At 54.8% G+C, this 20453-nt stretch overlaps 7 protein-coding genes and 1 non-coding gene across 8 annotated transcripts; 4 read left to right on the top strand and 4 right to left on the bottom strand.

Moving 5' to 3' along the window:
• The first annotated feature begins 94 nt into the window (after positions 1-94).
• Positions 95-196, top strand: V1518DRAFT_t13. The gene has a single exon. It is a non-coding gene; the product is annotated as a tRNA-Gln (tRNA).
• V1518DRAFT_412819 (SecY subunit domain-containing protein) lies at positions 196-2316 on the bottom strand. The gene is made up of 7 exons (XM_066903179.1): positions 2233-2316; positions 2083-2150; positions 1948-2018; positions 1854-1892; positions 1691-1781; positions 1553-1631; positions 196-1502 (listed from the first exon to the last, which is right to left on the bottom strand). Exons 1-7 carry the CDS (start codon positions 2240-2242, stop codon positions 442-444), a joined length of 1419 nt encoding a protein of 472 aa, XP_066761594.1. The 5' UTR covers positions 2243-2316; the 3' UTR covers positions 196-441.
• Positions 2317-4009, bottom strand: V1518DRAFT_412815 (arginine biosynthesis protein ArgJ). The gene is made up of 2 exons (XM_066903178.1): positions 2507-4009; positions 2317-2458 (listed from the first exon to the last, which is right to left on the bottom strand). Exons 1-2 carry the CDS (start codon positions 3829-3831, stop codon positions 2425-2427), a joined length of 1359 nt encoding a protein of 452 aa, XP_066761593.1. The 5' UTR covers positions 3832-4009; the 3' UTR covers positions 2317-2424.
• On the top strand, positions 3758-5487 carry V1518DRAFT_391531 (origin recognition complex subunit 2-domain-containing protein). Its single transcript, XM_066901765.1, has one exon. The coding sequence runs from the start codon at positions 3991-3993 to the stop codon at positions 5374-5376; it is 1386 nt and encodes a 461-aa protein (XP_066761592.1). The 5' UTR covers positions 3758-3990; the 3' UTR covers positions 5377-5487.
• On the bottom strand, positions 5448-10842 carry V1518DRAFT_181096 (P-loop containing nucleoside triphosphate hydrolase protein). Its single transcript, XM_066900841.1, has 2 exons — positions 10524-10842; positions 5448-10455 (listed from the first exon to the last, which is right to left on the bottom strand). Exons 1-2 carry the CDS (start codon positions 10589-10591, stop codon positions 5520-5522), a joined length of 5004 nt encoding a protein of 1667 aa, XP_066761591.1. The 5' UTR covers positions 10592-10842; the 3' UTR covers positions 5448-5519.
• Positions 10843-12075: 1233 nt separating this feature from the next.
• V1518DRAFT_371042 (NADH ubiquinone oxidoreductase subunit NDUFA12-domain-containing protein) lies at positions 12076-12723 on the bottom strand (the record flags this gene model as incomplete). The annotated part of the gene is made up of 5 exons (XM_066901343.1): positions 12076-12265; positions 12316-12379; positions 12436-12484; positions 12548-12563; positions 12623-12723. The coding sequence occupies 5 exons, from the start codon at positions 12721-12723 to the stop codon at positions 12076-12078; spliced, it is 420 nt and encodes a 139-aa protein (XP_066761590.1).
• Positions 12724-12933: 210 nt separating this feature from the next.
• Positions 12934-18522, top strand: V1518DRAFT_412805 (P-loop containing nucleoside triphosphate hydrolase protein). Its single transcript, XM_066903177.1, has 5 exons — positions 12934-13373; positions 13436-13907; positions 13956-14386; positions 14435-15135; positions 15185-18522. The coding sequence occupies exons 1-5, from the start codon at positions 13315-13317 to the stop codon at positions 18355-18357; spliced, it is 4836 nt and encodes a 1611-aa protein (XP_066761589.1). The 5' UTR covers positions 12934-13314; the 3' UTR covers positions 18358-18522.
• A 226-nt stretch (positions 18523-18748) lies between these two features.
• On the top strand, positions 18749-20239 carry V1518DRAFT_425944 (uncharacterized protein; the record flags this gene model as incomplete). Its single annotated transcript, XM_066905952.1, has 2 exons — positions 18749-18968; positions 19041-20239. 2 exons carry the CDS (start codon positions 18749-18751, stop codon positions 20237-20239), a joined length of 1419 nt encoding a protein of 472 aa, XP_066761588.1.
• Positions 20240-20453: the final 214 nt, after the last annotated feature.

Genomic DNA, 20453 nt, shown 5'->3' with positions numbered 1-20453 from the left:
TCTAGCAAAAGTATGCGCTGAAGGCATAAATTCCCACTATTTTAGAAGGTTTTAGGGGTTTGGATTTATTGTGCACCGCAGTTTGCCATGAGGTGGTTCTGTAGTGTAGCTGGTTATCACAGCGGATTCTGATCATGAGCATTAATGTGCTTATTGGTGACTTCCGCTAACCCCGGTTCGAATCCGGGCAGGACCTTTGTTTTTGCATTGTTGCCTATTATTTTGTATTTTGCAACTCAGACGAATCACATTACATCTCTCTTTACAGAATTTTTTATATGGCATGACCAGATGTATTGTTAAGATGTATAAGCACAGACTCGTACATACACGCTTCGTTCTTGATATATTACACGTATTTGCTCATCATGAAAGGTATGACTTTTCAGGTATATGATTTCCGCGACAGTGTCGCTTTATTTCAGTCTCCGTATGGTGCGCTCAAAAGAGGTCACCCATTCCCTGACCCTCCTTTGTGGCGATTTCGAAATATCCGTAGATAGTAGTAGCCGCGAGCAGGATAGCGGTGCCGCTGCCGAGGGTTCCAAGAAGATCCGAAGTCACGGAGAGCGCACCGATGCACGCGCCACCAAACGCCGCGGCGGTGGGGATGATTTTCTTGAGCTCCTTGTACATTGAGCCCTCACGGTGGCCGGCGATGACGAGGCCTTGGTCCTTGAGCTGCTTCGCGACGTCACGGGGCGACGAGCCAGAGATCTCGATCCAGGTCTTTGAGAAGAGTGCGCAGGCAGTAAGAATGAAGGTTATGTAGACGAATGTCTTGATAGGGTCGCTGAGGGCCTCGGAGATGTTCAAGGGCGGCTGCATGTAGTATGCAAGTCCAGCGACGGCGTGGAGCTGTGCGCCGCCGGGAGTGGCTTCCCAGACGCCGAGAAGGCGGATCATGAAGTTGTCGGGGAAGCGGTTAAAGAGGATCTGGGAGACGATAAAGACGTTGGAGGTGAGCGCGGACTGGAGCATGATGGGCAGGTTGCTCGTGTAGAAGAGGCGGACAGGGTAGGAGCCGTAGGGGCCGCGGGCGCGGGTGGACTTGACGGGGATCTCGACGCGGAACCCCTGGAGATAAACAACAGTGAGGAAGACGATAACAGTGGCAAAGAGCTGCATCATGTTGGGGAGGTTCTGTCTGTAAAAGGCCTCCTTAAGCGCGCGGCGCTTGTCCTTGCGGGTGAAGAGCAGATGGACCATCCCGACCACCGCGCCTTCGAACTCGGTACCGCGGCCTGTGTTAACTGTGGTAGGTGAGAAGGCTTTCCAGATAATCTGCTCGCAGATGTTGGTGGCGATGAAGAGCGAAATGCCGGAGCCGAGGCCATAGCCTTTCTGGAGGAGCTCATCGAGGAGGATGACGACGACACCGGCGAGGACAAGTTGAAGAATCAAGAGCAGGCAGACGCCGGCACCGAGGTCCTTGGGGCGGCCGTACATGCCGGTGAGGACATACACGGTGGCCTGGCCGATGGAGAGGATGATAGCGAGGACTGACACGAGTTAGCAGACGTCGACCGATAGTGGTATCAAAAGTACGTACGCTTCTGGGCGGTCTGGTAGAGCTCACGGTCGCTCTTGAGGTCGAGGTTGACGTCGATAATATGGGTGCCCCCGAGGAGCTGGTTAAGGAAGGGAGTGAGCTGGCATGTGGCGGTGACACGGAGTGCGATAGACATACCTGGAACACCATTCCGGAGGAAATGATTGGCGAAATACCGAGTTCCATGAGTGTTCCTCTGTTACTAGCCAGCATCATACGCAGCCAGAATCTGAGGGATGGTTAGCTATACAGATCACGACGGATAGCGGGGCCGACGGCGGGGAATAGAATAGCTACGCACAGGGGATCCGAACTGTCTGAGGACACGATACCGTAAAGTCTGTAAAATAACGATGAGTACTCGCTCCCAGGCGATATTCCACTGGATAACGTACGGAATCTCGCTCATGACAAGGAAGATAAGCAGCGTGACACCTGTCCACATGACACGCTGGTCGAAGGGGACCTGGGGGAGTTAGCAGCGGTGATGATAGCGCAATTACGCACATAGTACACCATCCACCACGTACCTTGCGGTCCGGGGCCGCGACCTCGGGGAGGATGGGCAAGAAAGGCTTCACGAGATCGAGGAAGCGGACTGTCGTCGCATTTGTTAGCGCGGCTCCTCTGACGGCGGTACAGGCAGTACCATCAGAAAACACATAGCACGACCAACTTACGGCCACTCATTACGGACACAGACGGCAGAACGTGTCTTCTTGGTAAGAACTGGGGATGAGGATGCGGTTGATGAAGCTGGAGAAGAGGGAAAAGCAGAATGTTTTGGTGGGTCGAATTGTGCGCCCAGGGCGAAGGGCTAGGGTTGGCAGGCCACGACGTGGCCTTTGCCTTTTTAGGTAACTCTACATCTCCTACGACCGGTAGTCGCCATTGATCGTCACGTACCTGTGCCTATTAGCGTTACGCGCTCGGAGTAAATACACATATACTTACTCGTGCGAGAGGTCACACGTCCAGAAGCGCGCGCTCTGGCCCTTGCCTGTCCCCAGCGATACTCGGATCACCAGCTCCTCTCGCGCAAGGATTTCACTCGCGCGAGCTTCGTCGACGGACTCGGGCTCACCGTTTACGAGCAGCTTCAGTTCCGGCGAGCCGTCGGTGGGCATGAACGACACACTGGTTGCGCGCGGGTCGACAGGCACGTCGGCGTAACCGATGGCACAGGTGATACGGCCCCAGTTCGCGTCCTCGCCGTACAGCGCGGTTTTGACGAGGGAAGATTGCGCTATTGCGGATGCGATTTTCTTTGCGTCGGCGTAGGTGGCGGCGTCTTCAACGTTGATGGTCACAAACTTGGTCGCGCCCTCACCGTCACGGACGATGAGCTGTGCTAGGTTCTCCGCGAAGGAGGTCATCTCGGTTTTGACCACGTCGTAGCCTGGGGAGCCTACGTCGATGGTAAGACCTCCTGCCGCGCCATTCGCGAGCGCGGCTAGAGTATCATTCGTCGACATGTCTCCGTCAACGGAAATGGCGTTAAAACTCCTGTCCACGGCGTACTTAAGAATCTCTCTCAAAGCACCTGGTGTAACCGGCGCATCGGTGACAAAAAATGCAAGCAACGTCGCCATGTTAGGATGGATCATGCCGGCGCCCTTCGCGAGCCCGGCGATACGGTATGTAGTTCCATTAAGTGCGAACTCAGTCGACATGAGCTTCGGAAAGGTGTCAGTCGTGCAGATCGCCTTCGCGGTAGCAATCCATGCGTCGTGGTCGCTGCCTGCGCTTGCTACAGCGACTGGGATGCCAGCGAGGATCTTTGCGATGGGAAGACGCTGACCAATGACGCCAGTCGACATCACCAACGACGACGATGGCGATGTAGATTTGGCTCCGGTTATCGCCTCGTCAAGCGTTGCACTCATCGCCCACGCATCCGCAAGCCCGCCCTCGCCTGTAACTGCGTTCGCGCACCCGCTGTTGGCCACAATCCCACGCACTCCTGCGCCGGCATGACTCACAAGCACTTCCTTCGACACCAGCACCGGTGCGGCCTTGAACGCGTTCGTGGTAAAAACCGCCGCGGCGGCACAGGGCGTTGCGGAGTAGATCACAGCTAGGTCGCGAGCGTCAGCGGATTTCTTGACACCGACATGCGTACCGTTGACGTAGTAGCCCTGCGGGTAAGTGCCTGAGAGCGGCACGAAACGGGTTTTGTCAGGAACTCTGTGCGCTGCGCGGGGAGAGTAAAAGCGGCGGGTATTGAAAGCCAGCGACGTCGCCGTGCTCTCGGAGCAGAGTCGTATCGAACGCGACATGACAGATGTTTGAGGGGGCGTGAAACTGGTGAAGAAGAGTGCGGCGAACGAAATTTGAAGCCGCTTGGCGCGCGGTTGAAAGGCTCTTCCAAAATCATCACCACTTCAATTCACATCGCAAGTGAATTGCTCTATGCACCGGCTCTGACGAAGCAGCTAATGCCACCGCTCGACTTCAATCGCGTAGTGATCGAGCACCCTCCGCAGAGCGACCCCGACGATGACGACGATGACCCAAGTGACAATGGCGATGACTACGACCACGCCAACGACAATGTTCAGCATGTCCTCCCCTCCGACGACGAACTCGTCGCCCCGGTGACTCCGACCAAACCACGCAAACGCACTGCACCTAATACTGCGCTCACACACAGCCCGAAGAAACCATATGTCGATAAATCGCGCAACTACGCGATTGTACTCGACGGGGCCGAGGGATACTTCGACCAACACCTCTCTAAATCCGCGTTATCAACAAACCTAATCTCTACGCTCCCATATATCTCGCAGCAAGAATACGCGCGCGCGACGAGGCATGCTGAGGAACATACTGCCTCGGCGCGACGAGGGCTCGAGGATGGGTATACAACACGCGCGTTCGCGCAATGGCGATTCGAGCTCGTACAGGGGTTTAATGTGTTGCTCTACGGTCTTGGATCTAAGCGTGAGCTTGCGCTGAAATTCGTGAATGAACAGTGTGGAGAGACGGCGGATGTGTTGGTTGTCAACGGGTATAACCCTTCCATTACAATTCGCGATGTACTCTTGAGCATAGCGCAGGCATTATTAGATACCACGCGTGTGCGATTACCGCGATCTATTCCCGACGCGCTGGCTGTGATCATGAAGAGCGCCTCTGCCTCCACCTCTTCTGACGACAGTTGTAGCACAAACATTACCCCCGCCAACATGAAATTGATACTACTAATTCACAACATCGACGGCGCCTCCTTCCGCAACGACCGCACACATTCCGTCTTCGCACGCCTCGCGAGGCACCCGTACATTCGCATCGTCGCGACGGTCGACCACATCAACGCCCCTCTCCTCTGGGACTCCGCGAAGCTCTCGTCTCTGCGCTTCATATGGCACGACGCGAGTACGTTCGCCGCGTACACTGTCGAGACCTCGTTCGCGGACTGGGCTGCTATCGGACCAGGTCGAGGAAAGGGCATGGGAGGGAATAGGACTGCGGACGCGGCACGCGACGCGGCGGGGATTCGGTATGTGCTTGAAAGTCTGACCTCCAACGCGCGGGGTTTATATCGTGTGTTGATCGCGCACCAACTACAATCCATGGTGGACGCGCCGTCGCAGGACTCTAGCGATCCCGCGCGCTATGGCATGGAATCAAAACAATTATACCAACAATGCTCCGAGGAGTTCATCGCCACCAATGAGCTTAATTTCCGTACCATGCTGACTGAATTCCTCGAGCACGAGATGCTCGCATCGACGAAAGACCAGCTCGGAACTGAGATTATATACTCACCACTCGGCAAGGACATGCTTGAACGTTTCCTAGAGGAAGATATTCTTAGTTGATAATCAAAATGGTTGCTAGTATTTACTAATCAACATATGCGACCAAAACAAAATTCTAGAGACAAAATTATGTTCAAAAAAGTACTATGTTCAAAAAAAATTCGTTCTCCCCATTTTAGTGCTGTCCATTTATCAAAATGCTCCTAACTCATCTGCGTGTTGCGCGCGGCGGCCTTGTCGGTGAACGACTTCAGCGCGAGCTCCTCAAGCTGCTCCATCTCGCCGCTGTTCTCGCACATGCTCCGGAAGATGGAATCTGACTTCTGCAGCAGGGTATGCGGTTGGTCGAATTCCTTAACGTTGCCAGCATCAAGCACGAGGATCATGTCATAGTCGATGATGGAGCGCAGACGGTGAGCGATGGTGATGATTGTCGTATCGGCAAACTCCTCGCGGATAGTTTCCTGGATCTGGGCGTCGGTGTTGTAGTCGATTGACGCGGTTGCCTCGTCGAGTAAGATCACTTTTGGCGAGCGCAGAAGCGAGCGCGCGAGGCACATCAGCTGGCGCTGACCCTGTGAGAGGTTATTGCCGCCCTCGGCGACGGGGTTGGAGAGGTCGTAAAATGGAATAACTCGCCGCTTGTGGCGCTCGACCACGCTCAAGGAGGACTCCTCCTCGTTCGGGTTCGGAATAGCGTCGATCAGGTGCACACGAGCAAGTGACCGGAACACTTCCTCGTCGCTGTAGTTGTCGAACGGGTCTAGATTCGAGCGGATCGTGCCAGTGAAGAGTGTCGGGTCCTGTGGGATGATGGTGATCGACGACCGCAGGTCCTTGAGACCGATCTTTGCGATATCGATCCCGTCAATCATAATTCGGCCAGTCTCAGCTTCCAAGAACCGGAAAAACGCCGACGCAATCGTGGACTTGCCAGCGCCGGTGCGTCCGACGATGCCAATCTTGTACGTAGGCTTCACCTCAAACGTCACGTCGCGGATAACCATCGGCAGACCTGGAGCGTACCGCAGCGACAGGTTCTCGACCGAAATGGCACCCTTGGCGGGCCATCCGTGTGGCGGTCGTGAGTTCTGGATCACCTCGGGCGCTTCCTCCTCGATGTACATGTACTCATCAATACGCTCGACTGAGTTCATGTTCATCTCGTTCATCGAGTACAGCCACACGAACCACAGTAACGAATCCGTGAACATAACGGCATAAGTCATGCACAGGCCCGCGAGTCCAGAGTCGATCTTGCCGATAGACATGATCACAAATATACCCGCGAAGAAAGAAACAAGCGAACCGGCAACGTCAACACGGAAACTCATCCAGCGGTTGCACGCCCAAACCGACCAGAACGGGCGATTGTTGTTGTCAATGCGTTCCTCGTTCTCGCGCAAGAAACGGTCCTCGTACCCATACGCGCGAATAGTGGTCACGCCGACGAGGGTCTCGCCAAAGTGCTGGTAGATAGGCGACCGAGTCACAGCTTCCATGCGTTTGATCTCTCGGGAGGACGCGAGGAAGAAGGTCACGATAAACCAGAACAGCACGGTGATGATGATCGCGGCGATGAGAAACATGGGCATGATATAGGTGACGATCAAGACGATGACTATGATGTTGAGCACAGCGTGCGCCAGAGAAACAAAAACGGGAGCGACCTCTTGATCGGTGATTTCCATATCTTTCGAGAAGCGGTTCATGATACGACCAATCGGGGTAGCATCGAAGAAGCGGGGGCGCGCGCGCATGACCTTGTGCAGAAGACCCTCAAACAGCACTCGCGACGCGTGCAGGGATCCTAAAAAGACAAAGCCCTCACGCAAAAAACACATGACCAAGTAGCAAACCGTGTAGATACCGTACACACCAAGGTAAAATGCCGTGGTGCGGTCCGAAAACGACGACATGTAAACATCCTTGACGACGACAATCTGGTCGCGAGCGGCGGTGACCTTGGCGACACTGAACATGGCAATCGAGGAGATGGCCTGGTTGTTTGCAAGCCTCGAAGCAGTTGCACCGATCGAGTCCGGAGCAGGCATATTAGCGGCCCAGACACGGATCCACCACGACTGGCCAACATTGAGATACTGGAACACGCCAAACGCGAGCGCAGTGAAGAACCAGAACCAGAAGCTGCCGAGCGCCTTCAGATACACCATGTAAACAGACCACTTGACGGTACCAGTCTGCTGCGCCTCGGCGAGCACAAGCTTGTATTTTTTCTTATCCTTGCTGGTGGTGGTCGTGCTCGTGCCGCCGTTGGCTGCGACAAAGTTTTCAGCAGCAGCCTCGATCTCGGCCTCGGCCTCCACCTCCACAGCATGTGCAATGTCGACAGCCTTCTTGAGGTTGGCGACGGACTGCGAACGCGAGATATCCCGGGACTGTGCCTTAGACGCGGACGCGCGAATGAGCTCATCCTCTCCAAAATGGCCGGCGTTGACAATCTCCTCTGCCTTGCCTTGCTGCACGATCATACCCTTTTCCATGTAAATAACGTGCGCGGCGCCGGTGAGGGTGAGAGCGACGTTGTGCGAGACGAGGATCACGGTGCGGCCAAACATCATGGGGCCCATGATACAGTTCTCGTAGATCCATACCGCAGTATGCGAGTCGACGGCAGAGAGACAGTCATCGAGTAGGAGGTAGCGAGCCGGAGAGTACAGAGCGCGCGCGAGGGAGATGCGCTGCTTCTGACCACCAGAAAGCGCTATACCGCGCTCGCCGACCTCGGTCTCGTCGCCGCCTTCGAGGATCTCAAAGTCGCGAACAAGACCGCAAGCGGTGATGGCGGCCTTGTAGCGCGCCTCGTTCAAGGAGTTGCCGAAGAGAATGTTGTTCTTGACGGTGTCGTTCAGAAGCCATGCCTGCTGCGCGCAGTACGCAACAGACTCGGACAAGCCAGTCTCGGGGTCGACGGGGCATTCCTCGCCAAAGACAGTGATTCCGGGAAGGAACACGGATCCGGAGACGAGCGACATCTCGCCCAACAAAGCCATGAGAAGCGACGTTTTGCCAGCGCCGGTGGGGCCAGCAACCAAGTTGAGTGCGCCAAGCTTGAACTCGATGTTGAGATTCTCGAGCTTGAACTCGTGTCCGCCCGTGGAGCCCCAGGTGAAGGTCGCATTCTCGAAGCCGATTGTGGGGGAGGTGGCCGTGCGGTTCTGCTGCGCGACGAGCTGTTTGTACTTCTCGGTCTCGGTCTCCTTCAAGAACTCTTGGATACGCTCGATGGAGGTCTTGGACTGGAGCATGTTGGTGAACATCTCCGCAAGCTGGTCGAGGGGAATACGCATCAGGTTGAAAAGCGCAAGGGCAGAGAACGCAACCGGAGTGGTCATGGACAAACCGAGAACCTGAGTGTAGAAGCCAAAGGTGACAAGGGTAATCATGATTGGAGCACCGTACCAGAGGATAGACGACGCAGCCCAGATGAAGAAACGCTTATAGAGCATCTTGAGCTCCTCCTCTCGGGCCTCGTTGACATTGTCGTAAAAACGCGCTTCCCATGCAAAGTACTTGATGATTTTGATGCTGCTGAGGACCTCGTTGGTCTTATGAACGCGCTTATCGGTGGCCTTCATAAGATCGCTCTGGGTCTGACCAAAGACCTTGGAGACGTAGTAGTGCGCGGGAAGGATCGAGATCATGGTGAACGCGCCGGCCAAGGCGGCGGTGCCGAGAGTACGGTAAAGCAGGACCAGCGAGAGGATGATCATGACAATACCGCCGACCAAAAAGTGCATGTATGCGACGATCTCGCCAACCTTGAAGGCATCGACGGCCATGAGGTTGATGATGCCACCGATGTCAGTGTCCTCAGCTGGGGCCTCGCCGGCGGCGATGGCAGCCTCGGCAGCTTCACCTTCAGCAGGAGGAGGTCCAGCGCTGGCTTTGCGACGGAGAGCCTTAGCGTATAGCTCGCCGATAACAATAGCGCGGATGCGGATGCAAATCTGGCGACCGTTCCAGAGCGCCTGGCCGTTACCCATGGCGTTCATAAATGAACTAAAGAGTAGGAGGGCGACGTACATCCAGGCGACGTTGCGGGGGGTGAGCTCCGGGTTCTCGATGTACTCGAGAATAATCCTGACGACGATCGAGGGAACGAATGCGAAGAAGGAATGGAAGACGGACCAGGACACACCCATGATGAGCTGCACCTTGAAATAGCGGATCAAGCCGAGAAGGAACGACGCGTTCTTCAGCTCGCGACGGAACTCCTTGAGGATCTTGTTAGCGCGATCGCTCTCGGTCAAATCCCAGATGTCCTGGATGGTGAGAATCTTGAAGTAGCCCTTCCAAATGATGGGGTCGACCCAGGAGAATGACATCTTCGCAGCGATTCCGGCGAGGGGCTCGAGGTTGGGGTCGTAGCCGTGGTGGGACTCGATGTAGATAGGCTTGTGTGAGGTGTTCATCATGAGACCGAACCCGAGAATGATAGTGGTGAGAAAGAAGTCAACGGCAGAGGTGGTGTCGATGATCCAGTGGTAGGGGTGGATGACCGCGGAGCGGAACGAGATCAAGGCTGAGATCCAGGAGTAGGAGTACAAGGCGAAAATGTGCGCCCAGATGTGGGACGGTACAAACTCTGAGTCCTTGGACAGTCTGAGGTTGACGAGGAAGGCGGTGTAGACCCAAAAGAGCGCGCCGATGAGGGCGCGGAAGCCGTAGTGCTCCCAGTCCTCGCGGGCTGGAGCGTACCACAACAGCGATAGAATTGCGAGAACGTGTAACACAATCTCGGACATGAGGAAAACCTCTTCAAGCGCGATTCTCAGGCCAGTGCCGCGGGGGTTGACGACGATGACCTTGAAGTCGTCGCCGTCAGCGCCCTCAGGGATGGGCTCATCGCCATCGAGGGATTCGTTGTAGGCGCCATTGACACGACTGGGGTCGGCGGTGGCGAGGCGGTAGATCTGAAGATCGTCGCCGTCGTCGTCGTCGTCGTCGAGCAGGGCAGTGCCGGCGCTGTCATCAGCAAAGGGATTTCGGCGCTCAGAGCCGGCGAGCTGGGTGTAGCCACGGCCGGACTCTGTCCACCACTTCTTCGCGGTGTCGGAGAAGAGCAAGAAGCCAGAGACGGCGATTGCGAGAAGCGGGAAGAAGATTTGAAGGTACCTAGAAGAGTCAGCGGATGAGAGTGCGGCGGATGCGGTCAATGCCGACGGAAGGGAGAGGAAACTTACCTCTGCCGAAAGCAGAGATTGAAGTCATCGAGGGACCAGACGGGCGCGGGACAGCGCAGCGCGTCCATGATGGACGGTCAACTGGACGGCAGGTGAGGTGAGAAGAGAGGGCCGCTGGCCGGTGGTGGAATAGCGATAAGCAGCGCCGAGGAGCACGGAGGGACACGCCGGCGGGGAGTAGACGAGGCAGACCGGGCAGAACGCGGGCGAAGGGCAGACGCGACGCGGCGATCGGGGGAGGGTGGAGAGGAAGAGAGGGTGGTCGAGGTGGTGCGGAAGACTAGAGGAGAAGGGGAAAAGCGAGGAAGTGAAATAGGATTGCGGCGGGGCGCGATAGAGTTGCGTCGGACGCCGGCTCAAGGTTCACGGTCACGACTGTGGGTCAGGCTCCGTGGAAAAACGATTGTCTGCGCTGCTTGTATCGTAGATTCGCAGACTCAGTCATGGACCAGTGGAGTAGTGAGTATGCAATGCTTCGACCTTGGAGTGTGGCCGTGGTCGCGGACGCAGTGATGGTGTTGCTGAGTGGGGATCTTCAGTGACGACTCGCGACTCGCGACGGGACGCGACATGGCGACCACCGCTGCTTTTGGTCTGGCTCAATTGCGCCGTCTGCGGCCATCTTCGCGTCCGTCGCCACTTAGATTGCTCTTTCTCAATTTCTACATCACCTTCTCGCTGGATCCTTCTCTCTTCTCTCATTCTCTTCATTGTCTGGTCGATAGTAGCGATCTCTATCAGACACCGGCTGACCCGCGGTGCCTGTTATCTTCCACAAGTTGGGCGCTGTCGCACCACGACCCGCTCAGACGCACGGAGCGCCGCTCGCCGGGTCAGTTGGAGCTGCGCCTAGCGCACCGCTTAGCGGCCCCGACCCGCTTGACTGCTGCCCGCTGCGTCGGTTGCTGCGCTTGGGTCGCCGCACGGAGACCCTATCGCGCTCTTTGGTTCCTCTCTTCTGCTCCACCTGCTACCTGTCCTACGCCAGCGCACACTCTCACCAGCGTCTAGATATCACGGTCCGGCTGTTGGCAGCGTGCTGAGACCGCCGTCTGTGATGTCGCCGCTAATGCGTTCCGCACTACCAGCATGCGCACAACCGCCCGGCGGGCAGCACCTCCGCTGCCCTTTTGGGCCGGTGGCTGATAGAGAGTTTCGCCCTGGGGGGGAAATAAGTGCCTCACTCGGCCTGGCGTGCAGGCTTGCAGCTGATGAGTCTTCAGCGGGAGTCATATCTGCAGGGCGTCCGTGTGCTTAAAGGCAGCCTGCTTCGCGAATTGCTCACGTAGTCTTACCATCGCACCGCAGCCATATCTAAGACTCTGACTCCAACTAGTTGATTCTTAGTTGACTGCAATATCCCTCATAGCACGCGTCTATATCGCACATCATTAAATCGCAGGTTGATAGCCCTAATGTGACATATTGCTGTCTATACATGTCAACTCTCACACCAGTATCCCAATCTCACACCCGTCGTGGCGTGTGTTCCACTGTTCTTCCCTGTTTCTTTAGTATTCAGTTCTGTGTCACCGTTCCTCCCTTCTCCTCCCTAAACTCGTGCTTTCACGATAGGGGTCCAAGACGAGAACTTCGGCTTCACCGTCGAGTATGGCACGTACGCGCCTGGCGTTCCCGTCATGTTCGGAACCACCGCCGGAGTGGGGTATCCGCGCTTCGAAGTCGCATCCGCCGACAAGCTGTTTGGAGGAGTGTCGACCAGGTAGCCTAGCCAGCCGTGCCTGCCACGTCTTAGTCTCGAACGTGTCGCATCGTGAATGGAAATACACACCAGCCGGGCTCTATCTGGGAGACGTCGTAGTACTTTTCCTTGTACTCCACCCATCGCGTTCGCACTAAATAGCCATGTTAGATCACCTTCAAGCGTGTCGCAGGATCGTTGTATGCGTACTGTGAATCTCGTCCTCGTCAATGTTCTCGAAGAACTTGTTGCCGTACCGCTGGTTTTATTCGCGTAAGCCCCATTCAAGCCAAATAATATCACAACCCGCGCATTAACTCACGTCAACTCCAACAAGCCTACAAGCATAATACATTAGCACCTATCCTGCGACAAAGACGCATAACCGAGCACTCACGTTCCCCACTTGGTATCGCCGATGGTGTTCATCTGGTTGAAGTAGTCCTTGAAGCCGATGCGGCGGGCGTTACGGATAACGCGCAGGATCGAAGACGACATGCTGGGTTGTGTGTGCTGAGTGTTACTTGGTGCGAGGGTCTCTCTTTCGGGCACTGTTGGGCGTCGCGTTCTTCGATTTGCGATCGTGAAGTTACGGTGCGGCGCTCAATTCTGCGGGTCGTGATTGGCTGGCATTGTATCACGTGACTGAGAGACCTGCGTGTGAGGCATCCACTCTCTGGCACTCCGCTGTCTTCTTCACCACTTCCCCCAACCTTGATCCATACCCCCTTCGCTGACTTATTTCCCTCTGATCTGCTGCTCTTCTGCTTCTGCTCCGGCCACTAGGCAGCCGCTCAAATGCGTCACCGCCAGTCTATGACTCACATTTCGTGACTGTGTGCTGCAAGGCTTCATCTAGGTTTAACTAGCCCGCCGCTCGGCTCAGGGGCTTCCCTAGTCTGATCGGCGACTAACCCACTTTGATTATACAATGGACTCTGCGCGCCTCTCTCCTGCACAGCTTGCTGTCTGGACGCGACCCATCTGACTGTGCACTGTCCTATGCGATCTTTGTATATCTTGCCACGTTGACGCTTTCCCCCCAAGCACCCGCTATCTTGTCGCTGCCTATAGCGACCTTGGCCCGCCATGTTCCTGTCGCGCCGCACTGTGTCTCTAGCGCTTGAAACCCCACAATATTCTCAGCCGTATGCGTGCTACACCTGCTTCTGCTGCTGTGTGTGCTTGTGATCTGAATATTCCGCACTAGATTTATACTCGGCATTGAGCCTGTGCTGGTTCTCCTCGCGTCGATATGCTTTCTCGCACCAGCCTTGTACGCTTTATATCTTCGTCACCGGCTCACGGCCACCGGCGCGTTCTTCTCAAGGTTGCGTGCAGATGATGTCCCGGACATGTGTTTTAACGGAGACTCTGCGACCGAGGCTGCGTCGGCGTCGAATCAGCTCTACCGTCTCTTCACTACGGTCGATGACCGTGATAGAACTTCCGCAGATGCCGAGATGACATTTGATACTACTTCGATCCTCGACGTACGCGACGACGTCGAGCTTGTGTTTGTGCCCAACAGAGGCGCTGCCGTGCGATCTTTTTTTGAGCGCACGCTTGCTGTTCTTCTTATCGGTTACTATCTCTTCTCCGCCGTTGGTGTTAACGTGGCTGGCAAGATTCCTCAAGTACCGTACACGGCGCAGTATGGCTGGGGCAGTGTGATTCTCTCGGTATGTGCACGTTTAGAGTAACTTTGATGAATCATACTAACAACTCAGATATACATCTTCGCAATCTCGTGGTTCAGAGTCGCGTCCTCCCGTAGTCTAGCTTCAAAAGTTTCCATCAATTTGGTGCTTATCTATATTATCCAAATCTCTCTCTCCTTCTTCCACACACACCAATTCCTGCAGCTCGGCGGCTCGCTCTTACCCCTGCCTCTGATCCTCGTCGAGCCGTGTCTTCTCGCCGGGCTATTCGCACTGGCGATGATGTCGCCGATTGGCAATCCGCCGGCGTATCTCGAGGTAACTAAGGGACTCACGCCATGGCCAGAGACGACTGCGTCGTTATATTCCAAGATGACAAATTCGTGGGTGAATAAGCTGCTTGCACTGGGATCTACGCGCACGCTTGCGCTCGCGGATATTTGGGACTTGAGCGAGGATTTGCGTTCGAGTTACACGCTTGCTGGGTTCAAGGAGTTCAAGTACGTATATGGCATTGTGCTATTTGGAGCTTAACTAATTCTGGACAGGGAAAACGCGTCATTTTCTGTAGCGTTGTTCAAATACTTCTCTTATGACTTCGTCTTTGGCATATTCTGGTCCATGGCCGGCGCGTTCCTATCCTTCGTTCCGACTATCATGGTAAAGTATGTCCTCGACTACCTCGGCGACAACGGTCCGCATTCAACATACACCGCGGTTTTATATGTTTTGATCCTCTTCGTGGCTACCATGGCATACAGCATGTGTGCGTCGATGTCGGTATGGGTTTTTCGTCGCGTCGGTATCAGACTTCGCGGTTTGTTAATCTCGGAAATCTATGCGAAGGCATTGACGCGGAAGTATTCGTCAACAGTCGAACTCCAAGCAGGTGATGATACCAATGACTCCACAGACGACGCCGCGCAGTCGGCCACGACTAGCCCGCTCACACGCGGCACGATTATCAATCTCATGTCGGTCGACGCGTCGACAATATCCGACACCTGCGCTGATTTGCACCGATTTTTCAATGGGTTCACCATGATATTCGTTGCGTTGACGTTACTGTACCGGAACATGGGACCCAGTTCGCTTGCCGGTGTGTTGGGGATGGCTGTTGTCGTGCGCGCGAATTATTATGTATCAAAGATGTTTGCGCATTATAACACGCAAATTCTGATTCAAGGCGATAAACTTGCGATGAGGATCAACGAGGTCTTTCAGAGTATCAAGGTTATCAAGTATTTTGGTAAGTTCTCTCTTCTCTGTCGCACTCGGTATATTGACTGTCTGTTCAGCTTGGGAAGACCGCTTTCAGCAAGTCTTGATGAACATTCGTAATAATCAAATGAAGGAACTGCGTGCGCTGTACGTGTTCTGGGCATGTGCCGTGTTTCCTTGGTTCGGCTTCGCCACATTCTGCGCATTTATGACGTTTGGTTGCTACACCCTCATCGCGAAACAGGAGTTGACCGCCGCGAAGGCGTTTAGTTCGGTCGCATTGTTCAACATGCTGCGCAATCCGCTTGATGCGATGGCGGGTATGGTCGCGCAGATCATCAGCGCCAAGGTCTCTCTAACGCGCTTGCACCGGTTTATGAACGAGAAGTCCACTCTGAAGTATGAGCAACTTTCCGGGCGACGGGAGGAGGATGCCCCGTATATCGGCTTTGAGGACGCATCGTTCGTATGGGATTCGCATGCACATGGTGATACGTTTCGATTGTGGAATTTGAATGTGAATTTTCCAGTTGGAAAGTTGACGGTGATTATCGGGCCTACTGGTGCAGGAAAGACATCGCTGCTGATGGCGTTGCTTGGCGAGATGGTGAATCTCAGAGGTCGGGTGTACCTACCCGGCAGCACTGGCGCGGATGCCTTCGTGGTTGATCCGGTTACTCGATTATCGGAATCCATCGCATATTGCTCGCAGCAGGCGTGGATTCTTGATGGCACGATTCAGGAGAACATTTTGTTCGGAGCGGAGCTCGAGGTTATGCGTTATGACGCGTGTCTTGACGCTAGTGCATTGCGACGCGATTTGCAAATTCTTAGCGCTGGCGATCAGACCAAGGTCGGCGAGAAGGGCATCGCGTTGTCGGGCGGTCAGAAGCAGCGTATCTCGCTTGCGCGTGCGCTATATTCTCGTGCGCGGCATGTTTTGCTCGATGATTGTTTAAGCGCAGTTGATTCCTCGAGCGCGCTTGCTATTTACGATAAAGGTATCAGAGGACCACTGATGGATGGACGGACATGTATCCTCGTGTCACATAATACCGCGTTAACATTGAGTTCCGCTGATTACCTTGTCGCATTGAAGAACGGTGCGGTCGAGTTTCAGGGAACGCCGATGGAGGCGCTTGCCAGTGGTATTGTGACCAGCGAGGCAGCGCTGATGCGCGCATTGTCCGCGCGCGCAAGTGGTATTAATACGCCGGTCGAGTTCGGATTCCAGTCGCACGGGGTTGACGCCTTGACCGAGGTCGCGAAGCAACCTGTTACGGATGAAGGTAAGATCGAGCAGCACGACGTGGATGAGATATTACCGTCCGCAGAACAACAAGTGGTGGATGCCGATGGCGGATGGGACGAGTTCCAAGAGACCGGGCAGGTGAAGTGGGATGTTTACAAACTGTACCTGCAGAGCATGGGCGGGTTCTTGTTCTGGGCGATTGCGATCTTCCTCATGATGTTTCAGCAATTCGGATACGTTGCGCAGTCAGTTTGGATTGAGCGGTGGTCAACTGACTCGTCGTCCTCTGAGAAGACTCATGGACCGCTCTATTACCTCATTATTTACGGAATTATATCACTTGTGTACCTGCTCTCCTCGTGTGTTCGTGAGTGGACGATGTTTTACGGCGGTTTGCAGGCATCGAAGGTACTATACGAACAACTGCTGCAAAGAGTTCTCTACGCGACGCCGCGGTTCTTCGATATCACTCCGCTTGGGAGAATCATGAACAGATTTTCCAAGGATATCGAATCGATTGATCGCCAAATTGCTGTTGAGTTTTTGTTTCTCGTGCACAGCGCATTGATGATTGTTGTGATTGTGATCCTAGTCAGCAGCGTCGTACCGCAGTTTCTCGTCGTCGGGGCAGTGGTCGCTGCGGTGTTCCATTACATCAATATCTATTATGTGAATTCGTCGCGTGAGCTGAAGCGACTGCAATCAGTTACACGAAGTCCAATTTATCAGCATTTCGGTGAGACTTTGGACGGCATTTGCACGATCAGAGCGTTTGGTCACGAGCGTCGATTTCTGCGTACGGGAATGTTCAAGATTGATACGAACAATCGGCCCTACGGCGCGATGTGGGCGTGCAGTCGGTGGATGTCATTGCGGATCGAGATGGTCGGTGGTTTTATCGCGACGGCTACGAGTGCGTGTTTGCTTCTGAGCCGCGGTAAGATCGAGGCCGGGTTGGCGGGGCTGTGTTTAACCTACGCGATTACGTTTACGGATAACATGCGATTATTGATTCTGTTGCGCGCATCGAATGAGATGAATATGAATGCGGTTGAGCGCGTGCACGAGTATCTGCAGATCGAGCAGGAAGCACCTGCGGTGATTGAGGGATTTCGAACGCCAAGCGGATGGCCTGCACATGGCGAGATCGAGGTACACGACTTGGCGTTGCGGTACGCGAAGAATATTCCTCGCGCGATTGACGCCGTTTCGTTTCATGTAAAGGCAGGGTGGAAAGTGGGCATCGTTGGACGCACAGGCGCGGGAAAATCGACAATCGCGTCGGCGTTATTCCGGTTCTTGGAGGCCGAGCAAGGGTATATCAAGATTGATGGGGTTAATATCTCCAAGATCGGGCTGCGAGATTTACGGCAGGCGTTAGCGATTATCCCGCAAGATCCGACGCTGTTTTCCGGGTCGTTGAGGTCGAATTTAGATCCGTTTGGAAAGTATACTGATGAAGAGATCTTTGGAGTTCTGCGGTACGTGCACTTGGTCAATGATGAGAGCGAGAACTGCGGCGCGTCATCGAACAGCAGCAGTACCATAGAGCGGAGTAAGATGGCTCAGGCGGTGAACGTGTTCAAGAGTCTTGACAGCATGCTTTCGGAATCCGGTGGTAACATATCGCAAGGGCAGCGGCAACTCGTCTGCCTCGCGCGCTCTCTGTTGTCGCGTCCGCGGGTAATTGTGCTCGACGAGGCGACAGCGTCAATTGATTACGAGACCGACATGAAGATCCAGGATGCGCTGCGTGCAGAATTCAAAAGCAGCACGGTGCTCACCATTGCGCACCGACTGAGGTCGATCATCGATTACGACATGATACTCGTGCTCGACGCTGGAAAGGTTGCGGAATATGACACGCCGCATGCACTGCTGCAGCGTGGCGCGGGATCATCGATGTTCTGGGACATGTGTGCGAGCACGGGCGAGTTGGATGTGCTAGTTGAGCTTGCCCGGGAGGCTGCTGAGCGGCGAAGTGGAAGTGCGAAGTAGATAGAGTTTAGATGTTCAATGTCATGTGATATGTGCGGCGCATGCGTTATCGAACAGTGCAGCGAGGGTTAGGTGTCTCGGAATCGACTTATCAGACGACTTTTCAGGACCGCGTAGGCATTAGCTCGACGCAGTTCGCGAGCTGGTGAGAGTTCGAGAGCAAGTGAAATTATTGATGTAGGCTAAGCATAGACGTTGAGTAGGATGTAGTAATGGCAGTGGGGACCTGTAGAAGAGAACTCCCGTGAAGCGGGAAGTGCCGGTGAGAGCAGCTGCGGAGCACACACCAAAGTCCCATCGTCGACACACAACAACAAACACTCCCCGAGCCACCCATTCTAGCTTTTCGTCACACTCGCCCATCGCACACACTACCTTGTACGCGCACACAATGGCAGCCGAAGGTCCCGTTCTTTTCACCTACGTCCCTGCCGCCGACTTTAGCACCGGTACGGTCGCGGTCGCGGGCGAGTTCAACTCGTGGACGCCGACGCCGATGGAGTGTGTCGGCGACAAGTTCCAAGTGTGCCTGGTGCTCCAAGATGGCAAGAGCTATGCGTATAAGTACGTTGTGGACGGGAACTGGATTCTTGCTCCTGGTGCCGAGACTGGTATGTTTTGAGAAGGGTGGAGTTCTGGGTTGTGGTGCTATGTAGTCGCCGAAGTTGCTAACTCGTGCGCAGTTTGGGATAATGGCAACGAGAACAGCGTCATTCATGTTAAGCAGGAGTGCTTTTACGTCGAGCCTAAAGTGGGGGAATCTGCTCCTGTTGAGGAACCTGCTAAAGTCGAGGAACCCGCCGCTGTCGAAGAACCTGCGGCCCTTGAGGAACCTGCTGTCGAGAAGCCCGTCGAGGAAGCACCGACTCCCGTCGAGGAGCCGGCCCCCACTGCTGAGGAGCACGAGTATGTCATGGTCGAGACCCCCAAGGAAGTCGAGACTGTCGCTGTCGTCGAAACTGCACCTGCTACCGTCGAGCAGGCTGCCGCTGCCGCTGATGAGAGCGTGATCACTGAGACTACTGCTGACGCGGAAGCTATTACCGAGACTGTTGAGGCAGAGACCGAGGCTCTTTCTTCGAAGGTGGAGGAGACAGCGGCAGAGACGACTGAGATTGCTTCTGCGTCTGTTGTCTCGGTGGAAGACAAGGTCGCGGAGGCTACTTCACATGTGAAGGAGACCGCTGCTGCTGTCATCGAGACCATCATGGAAGCTGTCCCTCCCGGTCAAGCAAAAGTTGGGGAAACCGTCGCTGCGGTCGCTGAGACTGCTACTACCGCCGTCGCACCAGTTCAGGACAAAGTCGCGGAGGTTACTACAGTTGTCATTGAAACCGTAACTGCTGCCACTGAGACCGCCGCGACCAAGGTTGAGGAAGTCGCCTCGAAGGCGGCTGAGATGTTCGAACCAGTGAGCGGCATCGCCCGCTCAGAAATGTCGAGTCTCGAGCGTGTCGTGTCGGCCGCCAACACGAATATCACAACCCCGGAGGTGTCCACCCCGGTACCCGAGGAAGCTGCAAAGAAACTTGTTCCCGACGTCGCGGTAGATGCTGTTGCATCCACTTCTGCGTCGCTAGCGGAAGCTGTGGTCGCCGCGCCTTCCGCTGCGGTTGCGGCTGTCGCCGGTATTGTGCCGAGCATGCCCAAGCTTGCGGAGCCGGCGGCGCTCGCGAGCGGAAAGGACGTGGCTGTAGCGATCTCTGCTCCTGAGCATGTGACGGAGGAGGAAGAGCCTGTTCCTGCCCCGATTTCAGGATTTGCTACTGGTACCAAGACGAAGGAACCCGGTATCATCGACAAGCTGTACAACTATATCTCGACGTCGATCCTTGGGAAGCTGTTCCAGTACATTTTCTCTCTGTTCAACCGGAGTGCGTAAAACACAAGTGGTATCGAGTTTTTATATTCGCGTGCGGATTTAATACGGATATGAAGCCTCATTTTTGTTTTATCACAAAAGTTGGACTTTTTGGAGTTGTCTCTTTCTCGTTGATTACAACCATTTAATCTCTTCATTAGCTTGGCTCGTTTTGATATCTACTCGGGCATGTGTCACGAGTACCATGTATCAGTATATCTGTACCACTAGTTTA

The sequence above is a fragment of the Limtongia smithiae genome (genome assembly GCF_038497785.1).
Source record: "Limtongia smithiae strain NRRL Y-17922 unplaced genomic scaffold V1518scaffold_2, whole genome shotgun sequence".
Lineage (NCBI taxonomy): Eukaryota > Fungi > Ascomycota > Lipomycetes > Lipomycetales > Lipomycetaceae > Limtongia > Limtongia smithiae.
Note: the sequence above shows the minus strand (reverse complement) of the source record. Positions and strands in the feature narration are given on the sequence as shown.